This window comes from Thermobia domestica, chromosome 1, assembly GCF_964235325.1.
Source record: "Thermobia domestica chromosome 1, izTheDome1.hap1.1, whole genome shotgun sequence".
NCBI classification, from domain to species: Eukaryota; Metazoa; Arthropoda; class Insecta; order Zygentoma; family Lepismatidae; genus Thermobia; species Thermobia domestica.
Window position 1 is genome coordinate 121,975,696 of NC_137454.1, and position 24,243 is coordinate 121,999,938.

The 24,243-nt window shown below is 35.3% G+C and overlaps 1 protein-coding gene across 1 annotated transcript in view; it reads left to right on the top strand.

Annotated features, from left to right (window-relative positions):
• LOC145661684 (uncharacterized) overlaps positions 1-24,243 on the top strand; it is a 130,958-nt gene that overhangs the window by 38,096 nt on the left and 68,619 nt on the right. The window contains exons 14-16 of the mRNA XM_081727028.1: positions 1,357-1,424; positions 7,943-8,021; positions 23,644-23,760. Coding sequence (XP_081583154.1) covers positions 1,357-1,424; positions 7,943-8,021; positions 23,644-23,760 — 264 coding nt within the window. The remainder of the gene's footprint in view (positions 1-1,356; positions 1,425-7,942; positions 8,022-23,643; positions 23,761-24,243) is intronic.

Genomic DNA, 24,243 nt, shown 5'->3' on the forward strand with positions numbered 1-24,243 from the left:
GAGATATCTCCAATTGAAATATTATCCGAAACATTCATCGATATCCATATTTTTTATGTTTCAGTTCATTTTTGTTTATTTTTGTTTGCGAAATTAGAGTTCTCGATTACTTAGAATATAGCAAGGGATACTGAATGATATATTATGACGTATTACAAGAAAGAACTCGTATTCTTTTGATATCGTATATACCTCTAATAAAAGTATGCTTGTATTAATAATTAGGGATTAAATTACTCAAACTCATGTTATGTTTACACAAAATATGACTATTTGTCATATAACTAAAGGCTTTGCTGGAGTAAAGTTTTCAGGATCACCTAACATATAAGGATTTCATTTTGAAACATATCACATGTTTTCTACTGGTGCAATCGTTTTCGCAAATTACAGTGACACACACTGTATATTTTGTTTTTACTTTCTTAGATTGTCTTTCTTTTTTCTTTTTCTTTTTCGTTTTTTCATTTCATTTTTCGAACACACTGAAAACTAGTAATATAACTTCAGAAAATATTCTTGTTAGCTTTAATGTGTAAATGAATAATAATAATAATAATAATAATAATAATAATAATAATAATAATAATAATAATAATAATAATAATAATAATAATTATTATTATTATTATTATTATTATTATTATTATTATTATTATTATTATACACGTAAAAATATAAACTACGATGGCTTTGCTGATAAAAATATTCTCGCGAAACAAAGATGGAAGTTAAAACACGTCGACCTGATATTTTTTCATAAAGTTTTACTACAGATATTAAAACTGATAACTAACAAAAGTGAAGGTAACATTGAAACTAATAATGTAAAAGATTCAGAGATTTTACAAAATACTGTAACCTGTAAAATACAGTGAATGTTTGACCAACATTATTTTTTTCTTGGTATTTCTAAGCTTAAATAAGATCTCTTTGTGACTTTCGCATGATATCAATCGCTCTGTAGATACTAGACGGCGTATTCTACCTGATTTTGTTTCGTCGCAGAGGCATGGATATTTTTCTATTTTTTGAAGTTTGCTACACTGACATGTTTCGAACAAACTAGTGCACTTGTAGAGCGCTTTGTGTAGTTCTCAAAAGCGAACCTTAACAGTATTGTTGGTTGTCTAATGTTGCAGGATATGAAAATTGGAAGTGTGAATGCACTTTTGCTCGTGTGTATACATAGAGATGGGCCTCCACGTGCCTGTAAATTTTTTGCCATAGGTCATTAGCGGGGAGGAGAGAAGTAGAGTGAGGATTCAGCAGGGGAATTTCCTCGGATTTCCTCGTAAGCAAGTTGAAAGGTTGTATCCAACATTTCCTGTTATTCATGCTGCAGTAAATAAATAAATTCAAAGATCATTGGATGAAGTGTTGCAGTATGTCTTCGTTGGTGATACGGATAATTAGTTTCACAGGTAAGAATGACTTTATTCCATTATTTTATCTGAATAAGTTTGTTTGTAATGTTAGCTACTTACTGCCAGTCAGTCTGGCACATGGAATGTTTTTTGCGAATCACAGCTCAAGGCCATTTTCCAGCTGAAAGGTGAAAAGAATGTGCAGAAAACGAATGACTATCTACACTTGGCGCGTGTCTATCAAAACAACAACCATCCGTGCTACTTATGTATACGCATGTCTACAGCTTCAACTACAAATCATTTCCAATTTAACTCTCTCTTTTATAGAGAATTCTAAGATATGATCTTAATAGTTTAAATTTATGACACTATATCATACCATTTTTAATTAAATTTGTTTGTGCTTATTTATTTTCTAACACCTCCGGTCTTTGACCTTTTTCAAAAAATCACTCTTCTAAAAAATTAGGCGAGCTTTAGAGCATAATGCATTGTTTTTAGCTAGCGACAAGTAGACAACTAGGCATTTGGAGACTTGAAAGACCATTAGCATAGAGTAACCTTTATTTAATATTTTAGATCAACAAAATGGACCATAAGTGACCACTATAATGAGACTTTTTAAATAATCATCCCCCTACACTGTTGTAGCTACAACTATTTCAAATATTAATTTCTAACCAGTGTTCGAAGTGGAAAAAAGCAGATGCGGTATGTTTTATTATGATTTTAACTCGACATACCGGTTATCTAAATGTTGAAATACAGTGAGGGTATCTCGTCTAAAAGATTGCATTTCTATTTACACAATGACTGAAAACCACTTTAGAGCTTCTCTTTAGTTACGGGGACGGGCGACATGGACAGGCTTTAATTTTTTTAAGTCCCTTTATGTTGTATTGTACAGAATTATACACGAAAATGCTCAAAAGCCGAGTTTTTATATTAATTTCCCACGGGAAATCTCCCGGATCCCCCACTCGATTGACAGGTATTCCAAATCCCGGAAGAATCGCGCCCCGCAGCAGACAACTCCTAAATCCGCTCATGTTCAAAACAACAGTTATACGTACATACACAAGAAAGAAACAACTCGATATATAACGACCACTAAATGTGTATTACTATGAAAAACACCAGTTTGTAATTAGCTTAATGTTTGTTTTTTCATATTTTATATGTCAGTGGTAGAGCGTTCACCTCTGGTGCTTGTGGTCCCGGGTTCGATCCCAGCCCCCGCCAAGTGAACTTTGTGGTGGACAAACACCGTGCTCGTGGGTTTTCTCGGGGTTCTCCCGTTTCCTCCCACTTTATTCATTCCACCATTTCACTCATCTCTCATCATCACCGTCTCCTTTAGCCTAACCGGCATAAGCGTGGGACGTAAAACTTAAAGATTTCATTTTCATTTCATATTTTATATGTCGTTATAGCTCTCAGTTCGTATATTTTTATAATCTATGTTACTGTTTTATCAAAATCCATCTAAACACTTCATTTAGATATTAACTTTTTTATTATAGTACGTAATAAATTAAACATTTACATACTTTTAAATATTGTACATATATATATATATATATATATATATATATATATATATATATATATGTATATATATATATATATATATATATATATATATATATATATATATCACAAGATGGATTCTCTATATATTATTATATGTTTTCCGTTGCTATGACGACTTACAAAACATGTCATATCACTATCACAACCGAACATCAATCATAATAACAGAAAAGAAATTACATCTATTTTTCTTTATATTTTCTTCTTCTTCCTTTTGAACAGCTTGTGCATATTTTAAAAGCACATTTTGCCCATAAATACAAGTTATTATATAAAATTTACACAATACCGTTACATAATGTCGCCCGAAAAATGGGGCTTTTTGTTTAAAAATAAAAAAAAGAAATCCTGGACCGTTGGATATCACATGTTGGCTATTTGAGTTTTCGAGTGACCCTCGTATATGCAATAATTACAATTCATATAATCATATATCATATTTTACTTTTATATCAATATTATTTTCATATTTATCTTAATTCTTATAATTAATTTTATTTTATACAATTCAACATTGACAATAGAAGGTGCCGTACATCCAAATAACGTTATAAAAGTTGTTTAATTTAAAGTCCTTTCGAGGCCATCGATACGTGTTACAAGTTGGAAGTTAACAAAATCTATGTCATTCTCTTGGGCAAAACTAAGAAGATTGCGAAAAGGATATTATGATGTTTGTATGATTGTTTTCTTAAATGAGAAAGGATCAAATATATTATATATTCAAACAAAATGGAATTTATAAATGAAATATCGACTATATCTAGAACAAAACACGATAATCAACATCATAACATAAACTAACATAAATAAAGAAATTATCGTAGAATTAGTTCAAAGATTAAATGTCATTCATGTTAACTTTGGTTACAACTTCAGAAGGTCCAATGTAGTCTTTGTTTGAACATTTATATTATCTTCATAGAATTCAAATAAAGTACAAATAACAAACGAAATCATAACGGTATTTACAGTGAAAATAAACAAAAATCAATTGATTATAGTTTTCTCGGACGTCGTAACTTTAGCTTAAGTTACATGACCAACGAATTCGTTTAGTTTGCATTGAAAATCATAAATCGGAATACAATCTTGCGCGTTACTTACATCTACAATTCTTTGTTTCCTATTTCGAGAATTTTTGCCATCTGTGAAATTTCTACGAAATCCAATTCGAGGGAAATTACATCTAATGATTATATGCTTCCTAAGTGTAGTACGACTACTATTACTGTTGCAACTAAGATTAGGTTCGGTTATACGATTACTATTATTGTTGCTACTAGGATTAGGTTCGGTTACCTTACCGGTAAAATTAGGTTCAGTTCTCATCCGTTTGACTGGTGACGAAATGCCGTGTCTTCTAACAGGGCTGTACTTTTTTTCACAATATTCACGGTAATTTGTCCTACCACGATTTCTGTTCCATGAAGTCTTCCTCTGGTCATCTGATGTGTCTCTGTCCTGCTTCTTAGAAATAGCCTCATCGCTGTCAGGCTGATAATTTTTATCTGGTTTCTTTCCTTTTCAGTCAACCCATTCTTCTCTTCGCCGATCGTTTTGACTTCCATTTCTGTGCCTCGTCCTCTTTCCTTGGATCTTATCTCTCCGCTTGCGATCATGTTCATCGTCGCTGCCTCCTATGGTTAGCTTCACAACATTATCAGAAATAAGTTCTTTGTTTCCATTTGCTTCAAGGATTTGCACAACAGGAACACAATCAAAGCACGGTGAGTCACTGTTTGTTTGTGAACTATCACTGGATGGAATATTGAGACAAATTCCGGAGTCGTGCTGATTGTCTTGGAAACAACCACTGTTCTCCGCATTTCCGTTGTTTTGGTCCATTGCACTCTGCTCTGTATGCTCATTAACTTTAGCTTTAACAACTTTTACGGAATTTTGATGTAAAGGCTGCTTCAATATCGCAACCGTTCCGAAGATATAAGCGTGAAAAGTTAGAAATTGAGCTCCATACTATACATTACAAAGTCAGATTCCGAGTCAGATTTTTTCGGAAACGGTCGGGTAAGGAAACTCAGCGAATACATATCAAATTTGTGTGGGGAGCCCAGTACCTTTTGAATGAAAAATGTGTGTCCCCGGGGCACTCGCACGGTCCCAGGGTCCAACTCAAAATTTGGAAATAGAACCGGGGGTCAAGTAACATATTGTATGAAAGCTATTGTTAAATAAAAGAAGGTAGAACAAATCTCAACTCTATACGATAACCCTGTGCAAACGGGCAACTGGTCAAAATGTCAATACATCCTACATCAGAAAATTTATGGCCCGTTTCTAAATCCGTTAAGTTGTGACAATAACAAGATAGAAAAACACGTTTAAAAGTGCAAGGTATTAAAGTAAAGCAAATTGCTGCATAGTCTCCCACAGAGTCGTACAACGGATCTTATCCAAGTATAAGTGTGACTTCGAATGACCAATGGACCATAGAATGACCTTGATCATTGGACTGCGTGTCCTAGAAGAGATAGGATATATTGTCAATCGCAACCGTCCAAAGGTGAGAAGGTCCAAAGGCAACGGTATATGCTTCGCGCATCGGGACCCCAGATTCACAGATTGCACCATGAAATTTCTATCGGGGATTTGCTGAACGAGAAACATGATGGTAAAGACGAAAATGAGTGACCTTGAAACTGTGAGGCAACTTGGAGAGGAATGGGGTTGGAGAAAAATGGAACAATGGTGCAGAAATAAAAAAAAAATATCGGAGGGTGCTTTCGAGAGAGAAACTCTGCAGCAATTTGCTTTACTTCAATACCTTGCACTTTTAAACGTGTTTTTCTGTTTTGTTATTGTCGCAACTTAACGGATTTAGAAGCGTGGCCATAGATTTTCTGATTGACATCTTGGGAGCCGCGGTGGCTCAGTTGTAGAGCGTTCACCTCTGGAGCTTGGAGTCCTGGGTTCGATCCCAACAGCCGCCAAGTGAACTTCGTGGTGGACAAACACCGTGTGCGTGGGTTTCCTAGGGGTTCTCCCGTTTCCTCGCACTTTGTTCTTTACAATTTCATTCATTACTCATCATCACCGTCTCCTTTAGCCTGACCGGCATAACCGTGCGGCGTAAAACTCAAAGATTTCATTTCATTTCATTTTTTGTATTGACATTTTGACCAGTTGCCCGTTTGCACAGGGTTATCGTATAGGGTTGAGATTTGTTCTACCTTCTTTTATTTAACAATAGCTTACATACAATATGCTACTTGACCCCTTGTTCTATTTGCAAATTTTGAGTTGGACCCTGCCTGGGACCCTGCGAGTGACCCGGGGACACATATTTTTCATTCAAAAGGTACTGGGCTCCCCACACAAATTTGATATGTATTCGCTGAGTTTCCTTACCCGACCGTTTCCGAAAAATCTGACTCGGAATCTGACTTTGTAATGTATAGTATGGAGCTCAATTTCTAACTTTTTCGCTTATATCTTCGGAACGGTTGCGATCGAGAATGTATCCCTTTTCGTGTTATGTTATTTTGGGACAAGGTATCCAACGGCCATAGTCTCGACTCGAAGTCAGAGTTACACTTGGATAGGCTCCCTCGTAAGACACAGCCATTATGGCTTTGAACGCAAGTTCCTCTCGCTTTCTTAAGAGAGCAGCGATATAACAACCCTCTGGGATACACCAATCTTTACTGCCAGCAGAAAGAAACACATATAACTACTTGTGCGCCCACGTAGGTTCTGCCATAACAATGTTCTAGGTGGTAACGAGCTACGGGCTGGTAACCAGGAAAGTAGCCTCTCTGTGTATCGGTTTTCGTAGGCGGAACGAGTAAATGGAAGTTAAGAGCACTACAATAGCAGCGGTTTTGGGGCATCATTTCGTGGCGCTTTGCGTCAACGCATGCAAAATTTGTGTTTTACTTTGCGATTGTGGTTATTGTAGTTATAATTACTTATTATATTATCTGCTTTGAGTTCAATACGCAGCTTTTGCGCCAACTATTATGAATTGAGGCCCGCAGACAGTATTGTATATTGGAGAATGTGTTACCTTCTATTTACTCTGGTGAGCGCTGTGAGTGATATCTAGCGAGGAAATGAAATGCTAAGAAGAAAATTATCATTTTTTGTTACAAAGTAAATTGATTATTGTACGTTTGTAAGGATAAAATCAACACAATAATGGATTTAAGGTCAAATTTCAAAATAATTATACATACTTTGTGTTGATGAACGAAAGTTGAGTTGATTTTGAGTTGATTTTAGTTTAGCGACCCTTTCAGCAGCGAGGCTATATGAGACGTGGACCTACTGATTAACGTGGAATCCGAACCACATGAGCTCCCGCCGGGAATCGAACCCGGGTCTCCCACGCCGGCACATTCCGTAACCGTTTGCGCTAACACAACGCAAAATTTGGAATTTAGGTAGCGATAATTAGCATAATAATTATAATGACTGTCTGCATTTTAGCACTGCGTTGCTGTACTCAATTTTTTTGCGAAAATTGCTAGAGAATGACAACAAACGTCAGTAACAGAGGCGACTCTTGAGGGAAGTGACATTGGTAATAATTAACATTTTATGAATGCAATCCAGGAGAAGTTAATTGAACAAAGGTATGATGGCACTTAATTTACGATGGAAAATATTATTGGTCTCGGAACAAAGGTTCACACAAAACACATCAATCACTATTTGTTCATTGTTATGCATATTTTGTATATTATTATTATTACTAATAATAATATACAAGATCAGTGGTAGTCCATGCCATCAAACCAGTATACGCCACTGTTCATGTGCTATGATTATGAACCTTTATGTGTCTTGCTTGTTTATCTATCAGATATAGAAGATAATCTGCTCGAAAATCCTTTTAAAAATGTTTTATTTCTTACTGTATTCGAAATATGGCGTTTAAAGATAAAAATTTCGCTAACTAAGAGTCTGATTATTGTTTAAGAATTGATTATTGATTATCTGACTTCCAACTTTTTCAGTTATAGCTTCTCTCCTAGAAGCTCAAGTATTTGCGGACATTGCACATAGGATTCGACGTCAGGGAATAGAGAAATGCAAGTAAGTTTAGAAACTTTTAATTATATGTCCTCATTAATTCATGTGTGGCATTGTATATTTGTTTTTGCTTCAGGTATTTTTTTTTTTACATTTATTACTTTTAGGGCTTTTTTCGGCGTATTGGTAATATACAAAAGAAAAGAGAATTATGTTAATACAACTGTTTTAATACAAGCTAGTTACCCCAGCATGACCATCATTTTAATGTGACATTTCAGCACCAAGGATCCGGTGTTACCGTTAACACAGGCCCGGTGTACCGGTTTGGCACAGACTGATAATGAGTAGTGGTGAAGAATTAGGTGAAGGAACGAAGGAATACGAAAATACCAAACACTGCTATGGTGTTCTTTCTGTAAATACGCTGTGTTGTTAGTAATACCTCAGTTAGCATGGTGAATGCAGCTTAAGTTACTAATGTTGATAACAGTCTTGTTTATCAGCGGTAAGACTTGCCTTTCATTCGCCAAGAACAATGACTTAGCAAAGTTAATATAGTCGCTTCGAAATCCTCTGTATCTGATTGATAAAGCTATACTGTAAGAGTACATTGCACGGGTATCACATATCTAACTAAGTAGGGTCACGAAGTGGCTCCGCTGAGATCCGAACGAGACAATTGTGTTTGCATTTGATATGCTATAACTAGACGAATCCCAAAGTTATACCTGCCACCAAGCAGAATATCGTGAGTTACAACATATTTTGTAATTTAAAAACTACAAAAAAATTACCTGGCAGAATAGTTTGAACCGAGTCATTAGTTCGGAAACGGTTGGGTAAATGGAAAGCTCAGCCAACACGTATCCCATCATTTTCAAGGACACACTTTTTTGGATAAAAAAAACTTTTCCTCAGGGTCCCCCGCATGGTCCCAGACGGGGTCCAACTCAAAATTTTCAAACGGCAAGGGGTATTAAGTAGCACACCGTTTGAAAGCTGTAAAATGAAAGAAAATGGAGCAAGTGTCGACTCTCTACGACAACCCTGTGCAAAATGGCGGCGGGTCAAAATGTAAACAAAAACTTAACTGAGAAGTCCATGGCCACCAGGGCCGTAACTTGTGGGGGCAGGGGGCAACTGCACCTCCAGGGAAGCTACCCGCCGTTCAACGGGGGGGGCTCATTTTAAGACAAAATTTTCTTACTCCATATGCAATACGAACATGAAATTATAAATGAAGCACCAAATAGGTTCACTACATTACATAAACAAAACAGCACACAAAAGGTAAATAAAACAAAAATGAGTCGTGGGCCCATTTCAGTAAAAAAAAAAAAAAAAAAAAGTCTACTATTGGGGATCCTAGAAATAATATTTATTTGTGTGGCTTTTAGTTTTGTCAGTATTGTCTCCTTAATTAATTTGTTATGTATAGAACGGGCCCAGGGGCGTAACTAACGGCCCCGCATACCTTGCCGTGCGGGAGGGCCCACAAACTCCGGGGCCTATAAAGAGTAAGAGAAAAATGGAAAGAGGGAGCCCAAGAATTAGAAAATAACTTCTCTTAGGGGGCCCAAATACGCGTAATAATACTAGCCCCCCTCCCCCCAGAAAAATCTAAGTTACGGCGCAGATGGCCATCTCTATAAATCGGAAGCGGTGGGACAAATGTGAAAATAGGAAAGGACTTGTGGCATTATTTTCAAAATACAACGATTTAAATTAAAACGTCTTGTCCCAGGGCCCCCACAAAGTCTCAGGTGGGGTCCAACTAAAAAGTTTCAAATGGCAACAGGGGTTAAGTAATACATCGTTTGAAAGCTCTTGTTAAATGAAAGTAGATAGAGCATGTCTCGACTTGCTACGACAACCCTGTGTAAAATTGCGGCTGGTCAAAAGCAAACAAAAGCTTAATTGAAAATCTATGGCCATGACCACCTTGAATCCAAGATGGGCGCTTAAAACCTATGTCATACGTAACACTACAAATCTAAAACTCTATTTTCCTCTATTATGTATCTAGGAACAATAGGAAGACTAAAGAACAGTTGAATTTCGATTCACTTCAACTATTATTTCATTCCGTAACAACACATATATGTTTTGTTCCTAATCCACGTTCGTCTCGGTTCTCTCGATATCGTTAACGTAAATATAGCGAATATGCGATGAACACACAACTCTCTTCCTACTCATTCTGCTAAACAAAAGTTGAATACCTTCGGGTATTTTTCAAATTTTGTAATACGTAGCTCATACATAAAAGACTTGCTGCAGCACTTAGATTGCGGGATCTGTTGAACATATTCGTGATGATTACATTTGTATGTCATTCGCTGGTTTGATCGTAATGTTTCAAGCAATTCCAAATATACAAAAAAAGAAGAAGAAGAAGAAAGAAAGAAAGAAAGAAAAACCTAATTTACAAGATTGGTAAGCAGTGCCAAACCATGTGTAAGCCATTTCAGTACATCGAGCTGCGTCAAGATTTGTTGGTTCGGTCACAATATTCCAAAAAATAGTAAATTTATATACAAACTCATTTTTCACGCTGGCAGCCATATTGGATTACAGTTGATACTCTTTGATATTTTGTGGATATCTACTATTAACCATAAACGTAAATACCACAGTTTGCTTCTCCAACACCAGTGGTTTCAGCTGGACATGCGTTCGATACATAGTGTTTCATTTTGAACTCAAGATGTCGCGGTATTGAACATTTTGCATCTTTTGGCTAATCAACATTAATGCCAAATTTGGTCTTCGTAGTTTCAGCAGTTTTGTACGGTGTATGGTTATCCTTTCGATATAGGTTTTAAGCGGCCATTTTGGATTCAAAGTGGTCATAGATTTTCAATTAAACTTTTGTTTACTTTTGACCGCCGCCATTTTGCACAGGGTTGTCGTAGAGAGTCGACAATTGCTTCATTTTCTTTCATTTCTCAACAGCTTTCAAACAATGTGCTACTTAATACCCCTTGCCGTTTGAAAATTTTGAGTTGGACCCTATCTGGGACCCTGCGGAGGACTCTGGGACAAAGTTTTTTACCCCAAAAAGTGTGTCCTTGAAAATGATGGGATACGTGTTGGTCAGTTTTCCATTTACCCAACCGTTTCCGAACAAATGACTCGGTTGAAACTATTCTGCCAGGTATTATATATATATATATATATATATATATATATATATATATATATATATATATATATATATATATATATATATATATATTACAAAGTATGTTGTAACTCACGATATTCCACCCGGTGGCACGTATAACTTTGGGATTCGTCTAGTTATAACATATCAAATGCAAACACAATTGTCTCGTTTGGATCTCAGCGGAGCCACTCCGTAACCCTTCCTTGTAAGTAACCGACGTTCTGAATGTGACTTAGTTTATTATTATTATTATTATTATTATTATTATTATTATTATTATTATTATTATTATTATTATTATTATTATTATTATTTGCTGTGAGCAAATATTTGTACGAATATTTGACATTTATATCACGTAACCCGAACAATGTGTTATACTGTCTCTAATCTTTCACGTAAATATTTTCGTGAATATATGAAATTTCTGACGAAATTAACTTGAGCACAAGTACTGCTATCTGTTTTGCTGTTCTTACGCTTATTCTCCGTATATTTCAACCCATAGAATTGAACTAGCACCAGAAATGGATCAAAATTTAACACAACTACAGAAGTAGGGTAACACAGAGTCATTGTGTTAATTAGCGAAGCCATTTTGTTTTTAAATTATGCCCATGTACTACTTCCAATTTCAATGAAGAGGTTGGAATCTACTCTTCGGGCGCTTAATTCACGTGAAAACATTCAAAACATCTTGTTCTCACGTTATGGGGATGTAAAAATGAAACCGGAAGTGATTAAATATACCATTTCGATTTTAATACAAGTATAAGTGAGGAGATAAAATTTATTAATGCAATGCTGAATCAATATCAGAAAATGTTTTCTCACAATCTCGCACCATTTTTGCTCTACGATAGTGGTAGTTCCTAACCTTTCCTTGGCCATGCCTCACTTAGGTCTTTTTAAAATCATGATGTCCCCCTCTGTAATCTTCATGATGTCCCCTTCTATTGCTTGCGCTATTCATTTCACTCAAAGAGTTATTCGTTTCTAAAAGAAATAAAATTGAGAAACGGTAAAATACAAACAACAAAAGAGACAAGAAATACAAAGACGGAAATGCTTAAAACAGAAATAATTAAAATAAAATCAAAATTGTATCTTTCTTTCTTTTCTTTTCTTTTCTTTTTTTTTATATATATATATAGTGAGCTTGTAGCAAGGTACATATTTAAACCAACTGAAATATTGGTGACAACTCCTTTAATTTATGATTTTACAACTGTATTTATGATTTATATGTTATTTTGTTATATTACAAGACTTTGTAACCATTCTTGCAATTCGTTTTATTTCATTGGTAAAAACGATTTCTAAGTGGAGAAATCTTATTCGGTTTAAAATCATAAATTAATCACAGTCCTTCTAATATGTAAATGCATCTGTAAATGAAGCAAAATTAGGCCTACTTATTTTTTCCAATAATTTCTAACGTAGTTTTATAAATTTATAATTTCTGTTCTTTACCTAAATTCTCAAATTTCCTTCCTAAAAAAATCCACGTAGGAAAGCACGGCTATATAGAGATCGGCAATTGAAACCACATCACCACATGAAATAATGGTAGATTTGTACCACATTTGGCTTTATCAGAGGCATAACTTGATTATCTTATTTGTTCTTGGAAAGCTGAATCCATATCAAGAACACATTTCCCGTATCTATTTCCGTTTTTCCTCTCCTATCTGTCAACAAACAGAAGAACGAAATGATAAAGTTATTATGTAAGACTCTTCATACTCAGGCCCGTGCTGGCCCACCGGGACACCGGGACGTGTCCCGGTGCGCCCTCCGAAACATCACAGTATAAATAAAGGTACAAGTTTTAAGTAATAAATTCTTACAGTTTTGTTGGTAAAGAACCCGTGAAAGGTCCAGTGCGCCCTTTACATTAGGCATCCTTGCGAGTCTACATAAAAAATGAACGATTTTATTTACTCTTCTGTATACTACAGTTCTGTATAATAAATACATACAGTTACTATTTTTAAAGAACCCGTGAAAGGTACAGTGCGCCTTTTACATAAGGCGCCCTGCGAAACATCACATTATAGATAAGTGGTTTTAGTTATCTTGTGTGCCAGCTTTATATATAAATTCAAATAGTGATTGTTAATAAAGAAGCTGTGAAGAATACAAGGCGCCCTTTACAATTCATACAGTTACTATTGGCAGAGAACAGATAAAGAGTATAATCACTTACAAAAATATTATAAAGTTCTGTAGCTATAAAACGAACCAACGTGATACATCAAGAATAGTTCGGATAGTCAAACGTACGAGCATTCATGAAATACTACACTGACACTAGTCTCTAATTTACGATTTTTACGGCATCAAAGCTTTCACAGTCTTAATATATCCGAGCATATTGATTGTTCCTGTGTGTTTTAAATCAGTGTTCGAATAATCAGTACCTATTGTAATTCTAAAATATAGCTATATTAATTTCCGTAAAATGTGGTCTTCCTGTCACCATGGCACGGCGCGTCCTCAGGTTGTGGATCGAGGAGAAATCCTCTGGGATACAGAGGTTAGCTCCGAATATACTGAATAAGCAGTCGCGAAAAGACAAGGGGTGATCCTCCAGCTTGGGGATTTGGTGTGAGTCTAACAACTCATCCTGTAAAAAAAAAAAAAAAAAAAAAAAAAAAAAAAAAAAAAAAAAGCTGGTTTAGATATATTCGCAGAATTTTCGGATCAGAACTGATAACTTGGCACGAACTCAGCAAAGTAAAATCGACATGAGAATTGGAACATGGAAGATGATAAGTCTCTATAGGGCAAGCGCGTTAAAATGTGTAACGAATGAGTTTAGAATAGAAGATGGACCTAGTGGGATACCAGGAAGTTGGATGAGAAGGAAATGGACGAGTCAAGGAGGGAGATTTTACGTTCTTTTACGGGAAACGAATTAAAAATTACCAACTAGTATCAGGGTTTTTCGTTCACAAACGAGTACGTAATATCAGCAATTACATGGGTTGAATTTGTTAATGATAGATTTTCTTTTACTTCTCTTAAGGGTCGGTTGTGTAATATTATTATTTTAAATGCACATGCCCCAACAGAAAATAAGGATGACAATAAAAAAAATAAGTTTTTACGAAAGAATAGAACGAGTATTTGATCATCTCCTGCAATATCATATGAAAATTCTGTTTGGTGGTTTCAATGCGAAGGTAGGACAAGAGGGTATTTTCAAACCGATTGTAGGGAATAAATGTCTGCATAAGGAAGGTTGTGACAACGGCGTTAGACTCGTGAACATTGCAACATCCAGAAACCTTATTGTGATTATTACAAAATTCCCACATCGCGACGTTCATAAATATACTTGGATCTCCAGACGGGAAAACACATAATCAAATCGATCACGTTTTAGTAGATAGAAGAAAACAGTCTAGCTCAACTGATGTTCGGTCGTTCAGAGGAGTTGATTATGATAATAAGAGAGAGACTATAGTTGAATAAAGGAAATATTCAATATGTGAAAACGGAGTGGTTTAATTTTTTTAAAAAATAGAGGAGAGTCAGGTGAGAGGGGAACCAGATTGAGGTGTCGTATAGATTCTCGGTTTTAGAAGGTTCGGAGAGCACTAGTGTTCAGGATACTTGATTGAAATTAGAGATAACATTAAGATTTCAGCAAAAGAAATATTGGAACATTCAGAAATACGTAGGAACAAAGCATGGTTCAACCAGGAATGCACTAAAGTAACAGAGAAGAGAAAACAGAAGAAACAGCGTTGGCTACAAAATCCGAACGAAATAACTAAATAAAATTTCACTGTCATCTGGCGAAAAACTTCCAAAACTTTTAGAACAAAGAAAGGTGATTTTTGAAAGCTAAATTTAATTAACTAACTGATAATAGTAAAAAGTAAAAACATTCCGGACATGTATAAATGCATCAACGGACTTTAAAAAGGCTATCAATTTCGTGCTTATAATTAAAGAAAGCTAAAGGAACAGTTCTCACTGATCAGGATAGCATCTTAAATAGATGGAAAGATTTCTTTGACGATTTGCTTAACACATAGCCAAAACCCAATGTGCGTGGAGAAAGTGAAATGCATACAGCATAACCGTATATTCCAGAACCTAACCAGACAGAAATAGAAATCGCTATTTAAAAAATTAAAGAAACACATATTTCCGGGTGTAGACGAAATTCTGGTTGACTTAATTTTAGCTGGGGGGGGATTGTAGAGCAAGATACACAAACTCATTCTCCTTATCTGGAACAAGGAGGAATTACCACACGAGAAAAAAATCAATCATTATTCCAGTTCAGAAGAAAAGCAACAAGACTGATTATTACTGAGGCATTTCTCTTCTGTCAATATCCAATAAATTTTCTTAAACATTCTATCAGCAAGATTGACTCCATACACAGATGAAATTATTGGAGATTATCAGAGCGGATGTAGGTAAAATCGATCAACTATCGACTAGATATTTAGTATTCAACTAATACTTGAAAAGAAATGGGAATACAATATTCTGGCACATCAATTATTGACTTTAGACTAGGGTAGGAGGGAAACATTGTACAATATGCTTACAGAATTTGCAATACCGAAAAAGGTAGCTTATGTTTAAATGAATCCCAAAGTAAGGTTCGAGTAGGGAAATTCTTCTTCACGAGCTTTCACGTTGAGAATAGTCTGAAAGAAGGAGATGCGTTGTCGCCAATATTATTTAACTTTGTTCTGGAGAACACTATAAGGAAAATCAAAGACAGGAATCAGGTTCTAGAGCTGAATTGTATTTACCAGGTTATGGCGTATGCTTATGGTGTAAATTTAATACGGGATGATAGAACAATAGAAAGGAATGCAGAAATCTTACTTAACGTTTGCAGAGATATAGGCTTAAAAGTAAATGCAGAGAAAACTAAATAAATGGAAGTTTGTCGGGATCGTAATACTGAATTTTATGGATGCGTTAAAATACCAAATAATATTTTCTTTCGACAAAGTGGATACTTCCAAATACCTAGAATTATTATTAACAGACCAAAACCATAATCACAAAAAAATTGATGTCAACTGAAAGCAGGGATTTCGTGTTATTATTCAGTTAAAAATTTTTTGTTGTCGCGAATTCTGTTGAGGAATTTGTAGCCCAAAATATAAAACGATAATCATGCCTGTTGTGCTGTATGGTTGCGAAACATTGTCACTGACTCTGAGGGAAAATCGCAGACTGATAGTACTTGAAAACAAGATTCTTAAACCAATATTCGAACTTCAAGAGGAACGGGAATGGGGAATGGCGGAAACTCCATAACGATGAACTGCATAATTTTATACCGTTTACAAAAACATTGTTAAGGTCATCAAGTCTAGGAGGCTCAAAGGTCTGGTTATGTAGCCAGAATGGAAGAAATTAGAAACGCTTTCAAAGTTCGAACTGGAAATCCAAATAGGGAAACGAAAATTAGGAAGACCGAGGCGCAGATGGGAGGACAATATTAAAATGGTTCTCGCAGAGATTGGAATATAAAGTAGAAACTGGGTCCAGTTGGCTAAGGACAGAAATCAATGGAGAGTTTTTTTAAACGCGGTACTGAACCTCCTGTGTCCATAGGCCATAGAGCTATATTAAGTTGTTGATACATTTAGCTTCTTTTTATTTGACAGAAATGTTTTTACAGGAACTAAAAAGTTTTTCTCTAGTAAAGAGGATTTCGATTCAAGGTTTCTACAAATTAGCTATGTACGTTAATACTAAAACAAATTTGATGGTGATTTTGATATAGAAAGGCATCTATACTTTCTTTCAAACTATATATATATATATATATATATATATATATATATATATATATATATATATATATATATATATATATATATATATATATATATTCCCCCGTTTGTATGGGCGCCCTTTTAGTAGACTTGTCCACCGCCCTCATTAGTATCCCAGCACGGCCCTGTTCATACTTATGCACATCACACTTCTCTTCCAATTTTTACCATGCTTCTGCCTCAGTTTGGTTAATTGTAGTAATGGAATTGTCATCCACTTTTAATGTAACGAATTTAAAGTACATAAAATAATTCTTTCTTTGGTGCTGAATACTGGAACATAGGCCACTTCTGTTTAATGCCTTTAAAAAACTGTTTCACAATCCGAAGTTTTGCCTGTATCAGAGAAAGTAAAATTATCTGACCACCAAGATCTAAGTTCTTTTAACATAGAAAAACATACCTGTATTCCCTTAATGTGAGGTAGAGCTCGTTAGAACTTGATTCTCTCTCTCTTTTTTTTTAACTTCCAATATCTTCAATATTTGTCAATGTATCAAATGAGAACTGTGGATTAACCAATTCCCTGTTAACAAATAAACAAATAAAAATGTGGCAAGTTTAGATTTTGTCGACTTCTCTTTAAATAATTATTATAAAGTATAAAATGCAGGAAATTTGGTTAATCCATTTTCTTCGAATTTTTTTCTTTTTTAATTTTTTTGTTTTGTTATCTTAATGTAACTTGCAAACATTTCGGGATTCTGGTGTTAATAGCTATCTTTCGTTGAAGAGTTCTCCCCAGTCGAAGAGTTCTCCCCAGTATTTATCTTATAACTGAAGCAGAATTAATAACGGTGCTGTACAGAATTAATAAAGGTCCTCCTACAACATTAGATCTCCCCCGAAAGGGAGGAGATTGGTTAATGTACTAAATATGCAGTATCGTAATATTTGCTTCTAATCTTCCACCACTTAAGTTTGCGAATACCGATAAACTGGATCTAAATCTACATGGAACAGGCCATATGACTGATGGCAGAATCGGGTATTGTAAGAAGTAACCTTACACAGACCAAAAACAGTCATTCTAATGACGTATTCTTCCTCCATATCATTGTTGTGACAAATGGCATTGCCTCTCCCGACACCAGCTAAGACATTCCGAGTAATTATCAATGTCAGGATGAGCAGTGACATTTTCTATTCGTACAAATCGTACGTTCTCCGTGAACTCATCCAATCTTCATCAAACTTAAAATAATGGTAGAACTTGACCTGCCTAATTACATAAGTGAAATGCTTTCCTGTACAGACTTTTGGTTCCCAGTGCATGGGTGTGTGATTTCCAATTGGTCAAGTGTTTGCAAAAGATTTATCTAGTCGCTATTTAGAACAAAAACTACATAGAAGGAACCTGTTGAAAGTTAATTTGAGCAATAAGAAAGTATATGAAGAGGCGGTTGATTAGTTATGTTGTAACTACAGGTTTATAATAAAGATTTGTTAAAATAACTGAAATAACATCCACACATATAAGAAATTTCTCCGAACTATGCACATACACTGCCCTCCAGGAAATCCTGACGCACTAACCATACTGATTACAAAGCCTCAATCAGAATTATTGTGTATATATATAGACACGTATATATACGTATATTCAAATGGCATATATAGATCTCTAGACTCTTGATGCAAACCTTACTTGATAGCATAGGCACCTCTGGCATGCAAAAATTGAGAGGGACGACTAAAACAAAAAATGCTGGTAGACTGTAGCTAAATTTACGTTAAAATCGTGAGGTAAATGGGTAACCACTTTTAGAGCTAGTGAGATCCGGTATCAGTACACTTAATTATGATTTTACTCCATTACTGGTAGGTCACTTGCTGCATATATAGAAGTTTCCATATATTTTCTACTATGATCTGTAGGGAACTTCGTCTTGATGAAGGAATTATACTATCTATGATTTTATACTTCTCTACTTTCCTTGTTTTCCATCCATCATTCCTTCTATCAACGTCACTTAGAGTACTATTTCTTCTTTATCAATGTCCTAACACGTTTCTAATTATTTCAAAATATATTCTTTTACTTCTTTTATTCCTAATTCCTTACATTGATTTATGGTTCCATTAGCCAAGTTTTTTCCATTCTCCTCAACGTACAAATTTCCAAGAACTCAAGTACAACACCTTTTGTGGTCCTTTCACATTCTCATTTTTCTCCTCCATGCAATGCAATATTCAACATCTGTGTCCTTTTTGTAATCACTTCTCTCGTGGGTTTCTATTTATTGTTGATTTCATACTTCGTTAATAATATTATCTAGAATTGAAAACTAGTCATCTTTTCTACTTTATTTGCTCAGATTTCTATAGTGCCCCTGCGTAATGTAGTCGCTAAAGCTCTCAGCATTGGCACGAAACAGTCCCTGGTTCGATTCCCAGTGGGGATATTCGATCGAAAAGGTGTAAAAGCTTTTTCAGGCCAGTCATCCTGAGTGACATTAGTACCTAACATACATGTCCCAGGTCGTTTCCTTCCTTCTTTATTCCTTTCTTCATTCTCTTCCCCGGATAGTGTGCTCGCCGTGGACATCATCACTTATATGTGCCGAGCTTAAGACCATAGATGCCGATAATGCCCAGAAATATGTATTAAAAATAAATCAGATTTCTATGATTGACACAGCCTCAATCATGCCAGCAACAATTATTTTCACCCTTTCCATATTTATTAAATACATCATCTCAAATTATTTTCACAACTTTTCTTAATCTTTTGTCATAATTGTTAATACTTGATTCAGAATCCATAACAACAGCCATATCATCTGAAAAGCAAATATGCTAGTCTTTCAAGTTCCAATCAAATTAACCTGTTTCCTAATCAAACTCTCCTTCGCTATTCTTTTATATTGTAAACTTTTGTCAGACACTTTTTCCAACTTATTATCCTATATCATTTCTTGTATTCGAACTTAAAATGGTTGATTCATGTGTAAGTTTCTTCCGAGTTTGGTCTTTCATTTCATTCCAAGAATTTTTCAGTTAACCTAGTTCAAGAAGCTAATAGCCTTTTCTGAATTGACGCACACTACATAAACTTCTTTCCCTTTGTCTGAAAAGTATTCACCTATTTTATCCCATGGAATATAATTACACCTTTGTGCTACCTCCTTCCAAATCAAAACTGTTCAACTTCCTTTCTTCTTCCTTCAAATAATCTCTTGTATATTATATTCGAAGCTGAATTTTTACTGTGGGTCGGGTTCAAGAAGTTAATAAATAGGTTTTTCTGAATTGAGCACACTACATAAACTTCATTCCCTTTGTCTGAAAACCTTTCATCTTTTTTATCCCATGGAATATAATTACACCTTTGTGCTACCTCCTTTCAAATCAAAACTGTTCAACTTCCTTACTTCTTCCTTCAAATAATCTCTTATATATTATATTCGAAGCTGAATTTTTACTGTTTGCGATATGAACTAAGACTCTGGTGGAAAAGCACTTTAGATCATTTAGCATACATCACCCCATTGGAAATCCGCACCATAAGAAGTGTGTCAATAGAGGACATGTTGATCTTACTTTATACGTACGTAGGTGCCAGCACAGCGGTCACAACGAACGGCATGTTGTTAGCGATATGAATGTTATCGGAGAACAAGACAAGTGTAGTTAAGTATGGATCGCGTTGTGTGACTACAATCTCAGTACGATGTCAGCGAATAACTGTTGTATACAATTAACTGTCTTCGAACCTGGCCATATACTGAGGAAGTGAGAGATCAGGTGGCCATTCAGTTGAATTGCCTCTTACGTGTCATGTCGTTTCATTTGTCTATCGATGGTCACATGATGAGAAGCATAGTGTTTCCACAGCCAACATGACCTTTCCAATGATTCAATAACATACTGAAGTGCCCTTGGAAAGAAGGATCATTCGGGACTGACAGAACGGTGACTTCCAGTGCAATCAGAGTCATCATGGTTTTCGGAATGTTAAACACAGTGAGAGCACGAATACTAAACAATTGATTGCTGAATGTTGATCTACCATCTTGCGTTACTTTCACACGATTACTCCAGATATCTGACCATCGACACGAAACGTCTTGCGTGATGTCAGAAGAGATTTTAGTGGCAAGATGAACGAGGGTGGTTGTATTAAGCGATCAAAGTAGTCTCTACCTTAGACACAGAGATGGTTCCGTTCACGTATGTAAATCTGTAGGTAAGAGTGAAAATCCAGTACGTTCTCATTCGCCACATAGGACTCACACTTGATTTTCTAGTATTTTATACAAGAAGGGAGAATAAGATACATATCCCGCTCACCTCTGGTTTTCATTCAGGAGAGTATGACTAGTATGTTGTGCATTCGTGATGTTAATCCTATCCTCCAGCCTTACCTGGACACATTTTGGAACAACATATTGCGCGTCCCCATACCGCTCGGTGAATCCAGTGTACTTTGTTCGATAAACGCTTTTTACTCTAGCCTGCCAAGCCTTTTGACCTAAGTCTCCTCGAGCATATGTGAGACATTGGGGATGAATCCTGACCACCAGCCGGCTCCGACAACAATGATCTCCCAGACATAGCCTAAACGAGTCCGAAAAGACATAGCCGCTCGGGGTAGTTACACGATATATTAAGATAAGTAGACCTACTGTATGTTTTGTAACATGTTCAGGAAGTGCCATTGATGATATGTTGGGAATAGTACTTCTACCATGGCCTTTAGAACTCCTCCATGGCAAAGCGGCTAGCCCACGCACCTTTGGCGTGGGAGACCCGGGTTCGATTCCCAGCGGGAGCTCATGTGATTCGGATTCCACGTTAATCACTAGGTCCCGTCTCATATAGCCTTGCTGCTGAAAGGAACGTTAAACTCAAAATCAACTTAACTCAACCATATCATAGTCTTCTTCTGGTGTTACTAACTTTGCACCAGACCTGTGAATTCCTGTTGTGTGTTCTTAAATATGTTTGTGTCAGTGTAGGTTATAATCTTCGTATTTTTTGTTTGATTGCTTACTGAATGAAATATTTCTATCAGAAGTCTAAGACAACTTTTGTCATTAGATTAAAAGTTCCTAATATTTATTTTTTCTTCTTCTGTACATTGTTAGTAAACGTAATAGATATATCATCTAGCTTTACGTTCTTCATTTCGATATATGTTCTTGAACTTCTTCCTTAGTATTATCGCAATTTCCTGCCATTCTCGTTTACTTTGTTTCCTTCTTTTTTAATGCCCAAAATACAGTTTTTGTTTTCGCCATACATCTCAAAGTATCCTTTCCAACTATCTAAAGTTCCATTTCACTTGTTAAAGAGTCTTTTCCATTTTTAATTTTCATATTGCCGTAGTAGTTTCCTCTTGTTACCTTTCTATTTCCATTGAATACTTCCATATACATTATTCAAATTTCTCTATACTTTAATACTCCTCCTATCATCTTTATGTTTCTTGTATATTTCCGTGTCTTTCTCGATTCCCCTTCTTAATTCTCAATTATACAGATTATTGTACATTCTTCACTGCAACTTTATTCCGATACTTTTCTTTCCCTAGATATCCAGCTGTGTTACCTTTGTGGTACTTATCTTTACTTGCAAATTTAGTTCGAAGTGCTCAGCTACTAGTTAGTTCCTACGTCTATTTCCTCCCAACTCATTTACTTTTCATTGAAATTTCAAAAGAATCTGTTCTTACGTTTCGATCTCTAAATTTTCATGTACCTGACTTGCCTCTCATTTCCTTCTAGCCACATTTTTCAGCAGGGTCCAACTTCAGTCAGCACAAGATGGTGATCTGATAACTTTTCAGTTTTTTTTTTTTTTTTTTAACTATTAGCATTTATCACAATTGTCTACCATATTAGTAAGTCATTTGATACAATTTTAAAGTTTCCATACACAAAGACCATGTCTTGACATAGCAATTATATGCTTAATGCTATAAATTAATTGTAAGTTTTCTTTTCCCCTCTTGTTTTACTTCCATCATAACACGGCATTCAGAAGACAAGTTTCATGTAAGTAGTTACATAATGTAGGCCTTATACTGCTACTTCATAATAGATATAATATTCACTTGTTCTTCCTATTTCTTTAGTTCTTCTACATAAATCCTTTCGGCCTTCATCCATTTGCTGCCCTACAAAATATTGTGCCGCCAGAGACTCACGTGCTTGACAGTATTGTTTTTAATCACATGGGCTAGATATTCGCACAATATTTTATTGTTCAGATCAAGAAATCCTGCAAGAGAATATTAACATCAAGAAGATCTATGTGCACGAACAATATATCGCATAACAATTTTCACGAGATTATTTTCCAGTAAACCCAGGTGTTTTCTTAAGGATCTCAGTATTTTGCAGGATCTGAGGCACTATATTCTTGTTTAACACTAGCAAATACAAAAATAACGTTCATGGAAACATTGACAAATCAAAATTATATCACAAGTAAACGTCATGGATAAAAAGGATAGGGATGTTATTTGCGAACTGAAAGTTTTCATTAGACTTGCGTTTTTATAACCGAATCATTGCAGGCTAGTTTAGCACCAAACAATAACAGACCAGTATACTAATCTCTATGAAGAAGATTCCTCTAGACTGGTTGAAAACTTCTTTTAAAAGAACTACCGGTATAATATATTTTTGAATCTGTTTTTGGTATGGTATTGTTACTATAAAATCTATTGTAATTTTTACAGGATATCAGAGTTTCATTGTGCTTCAGGCGATTGTATTCCTCTTTCGAAAGCCTGTGACGGACGACCAGATTGTGCAGACAAATCCGATGAAAGTTACGAAACATGCAAAGAGAATAGGTAAGTTACAAGTGAAACATATATATAATAATAATAATAATTTAAAAGTTAAGACCAATCTACTGAGCATAATATTTGTGAGACAAAATCAATCTTGAGACAGGTAAAGAAATAGTTATGATGGTGCAAATTCCTTGGTTTCATTCCCCGTTAGATAATTGTACTGTCTTGTCAGGGCCGTAATGCTCGATACTAGACCGCATGAACTTGTAAAATAATCAACATACATCGTGTACTTTGATTGTTTTTTTCATTTTCGGGTTTTTATTTTAGCAATTTTCCCTTTGTCATTCGCTTCCATTTGTAGTGTGTTTACTTTCATAGTGGCCAACCAGTAAGTATTTGTGAAGAGCTACCTGAATTGGTTTTCCCTATTGCTTGAGTAAACTAAAAATTTAGTTTACTAAGAATATACTGGACAAAACAAACAAACAAACATGAAAAAAATATTCCATTTTTTCTTCAATGCCTATTCTGAACTTT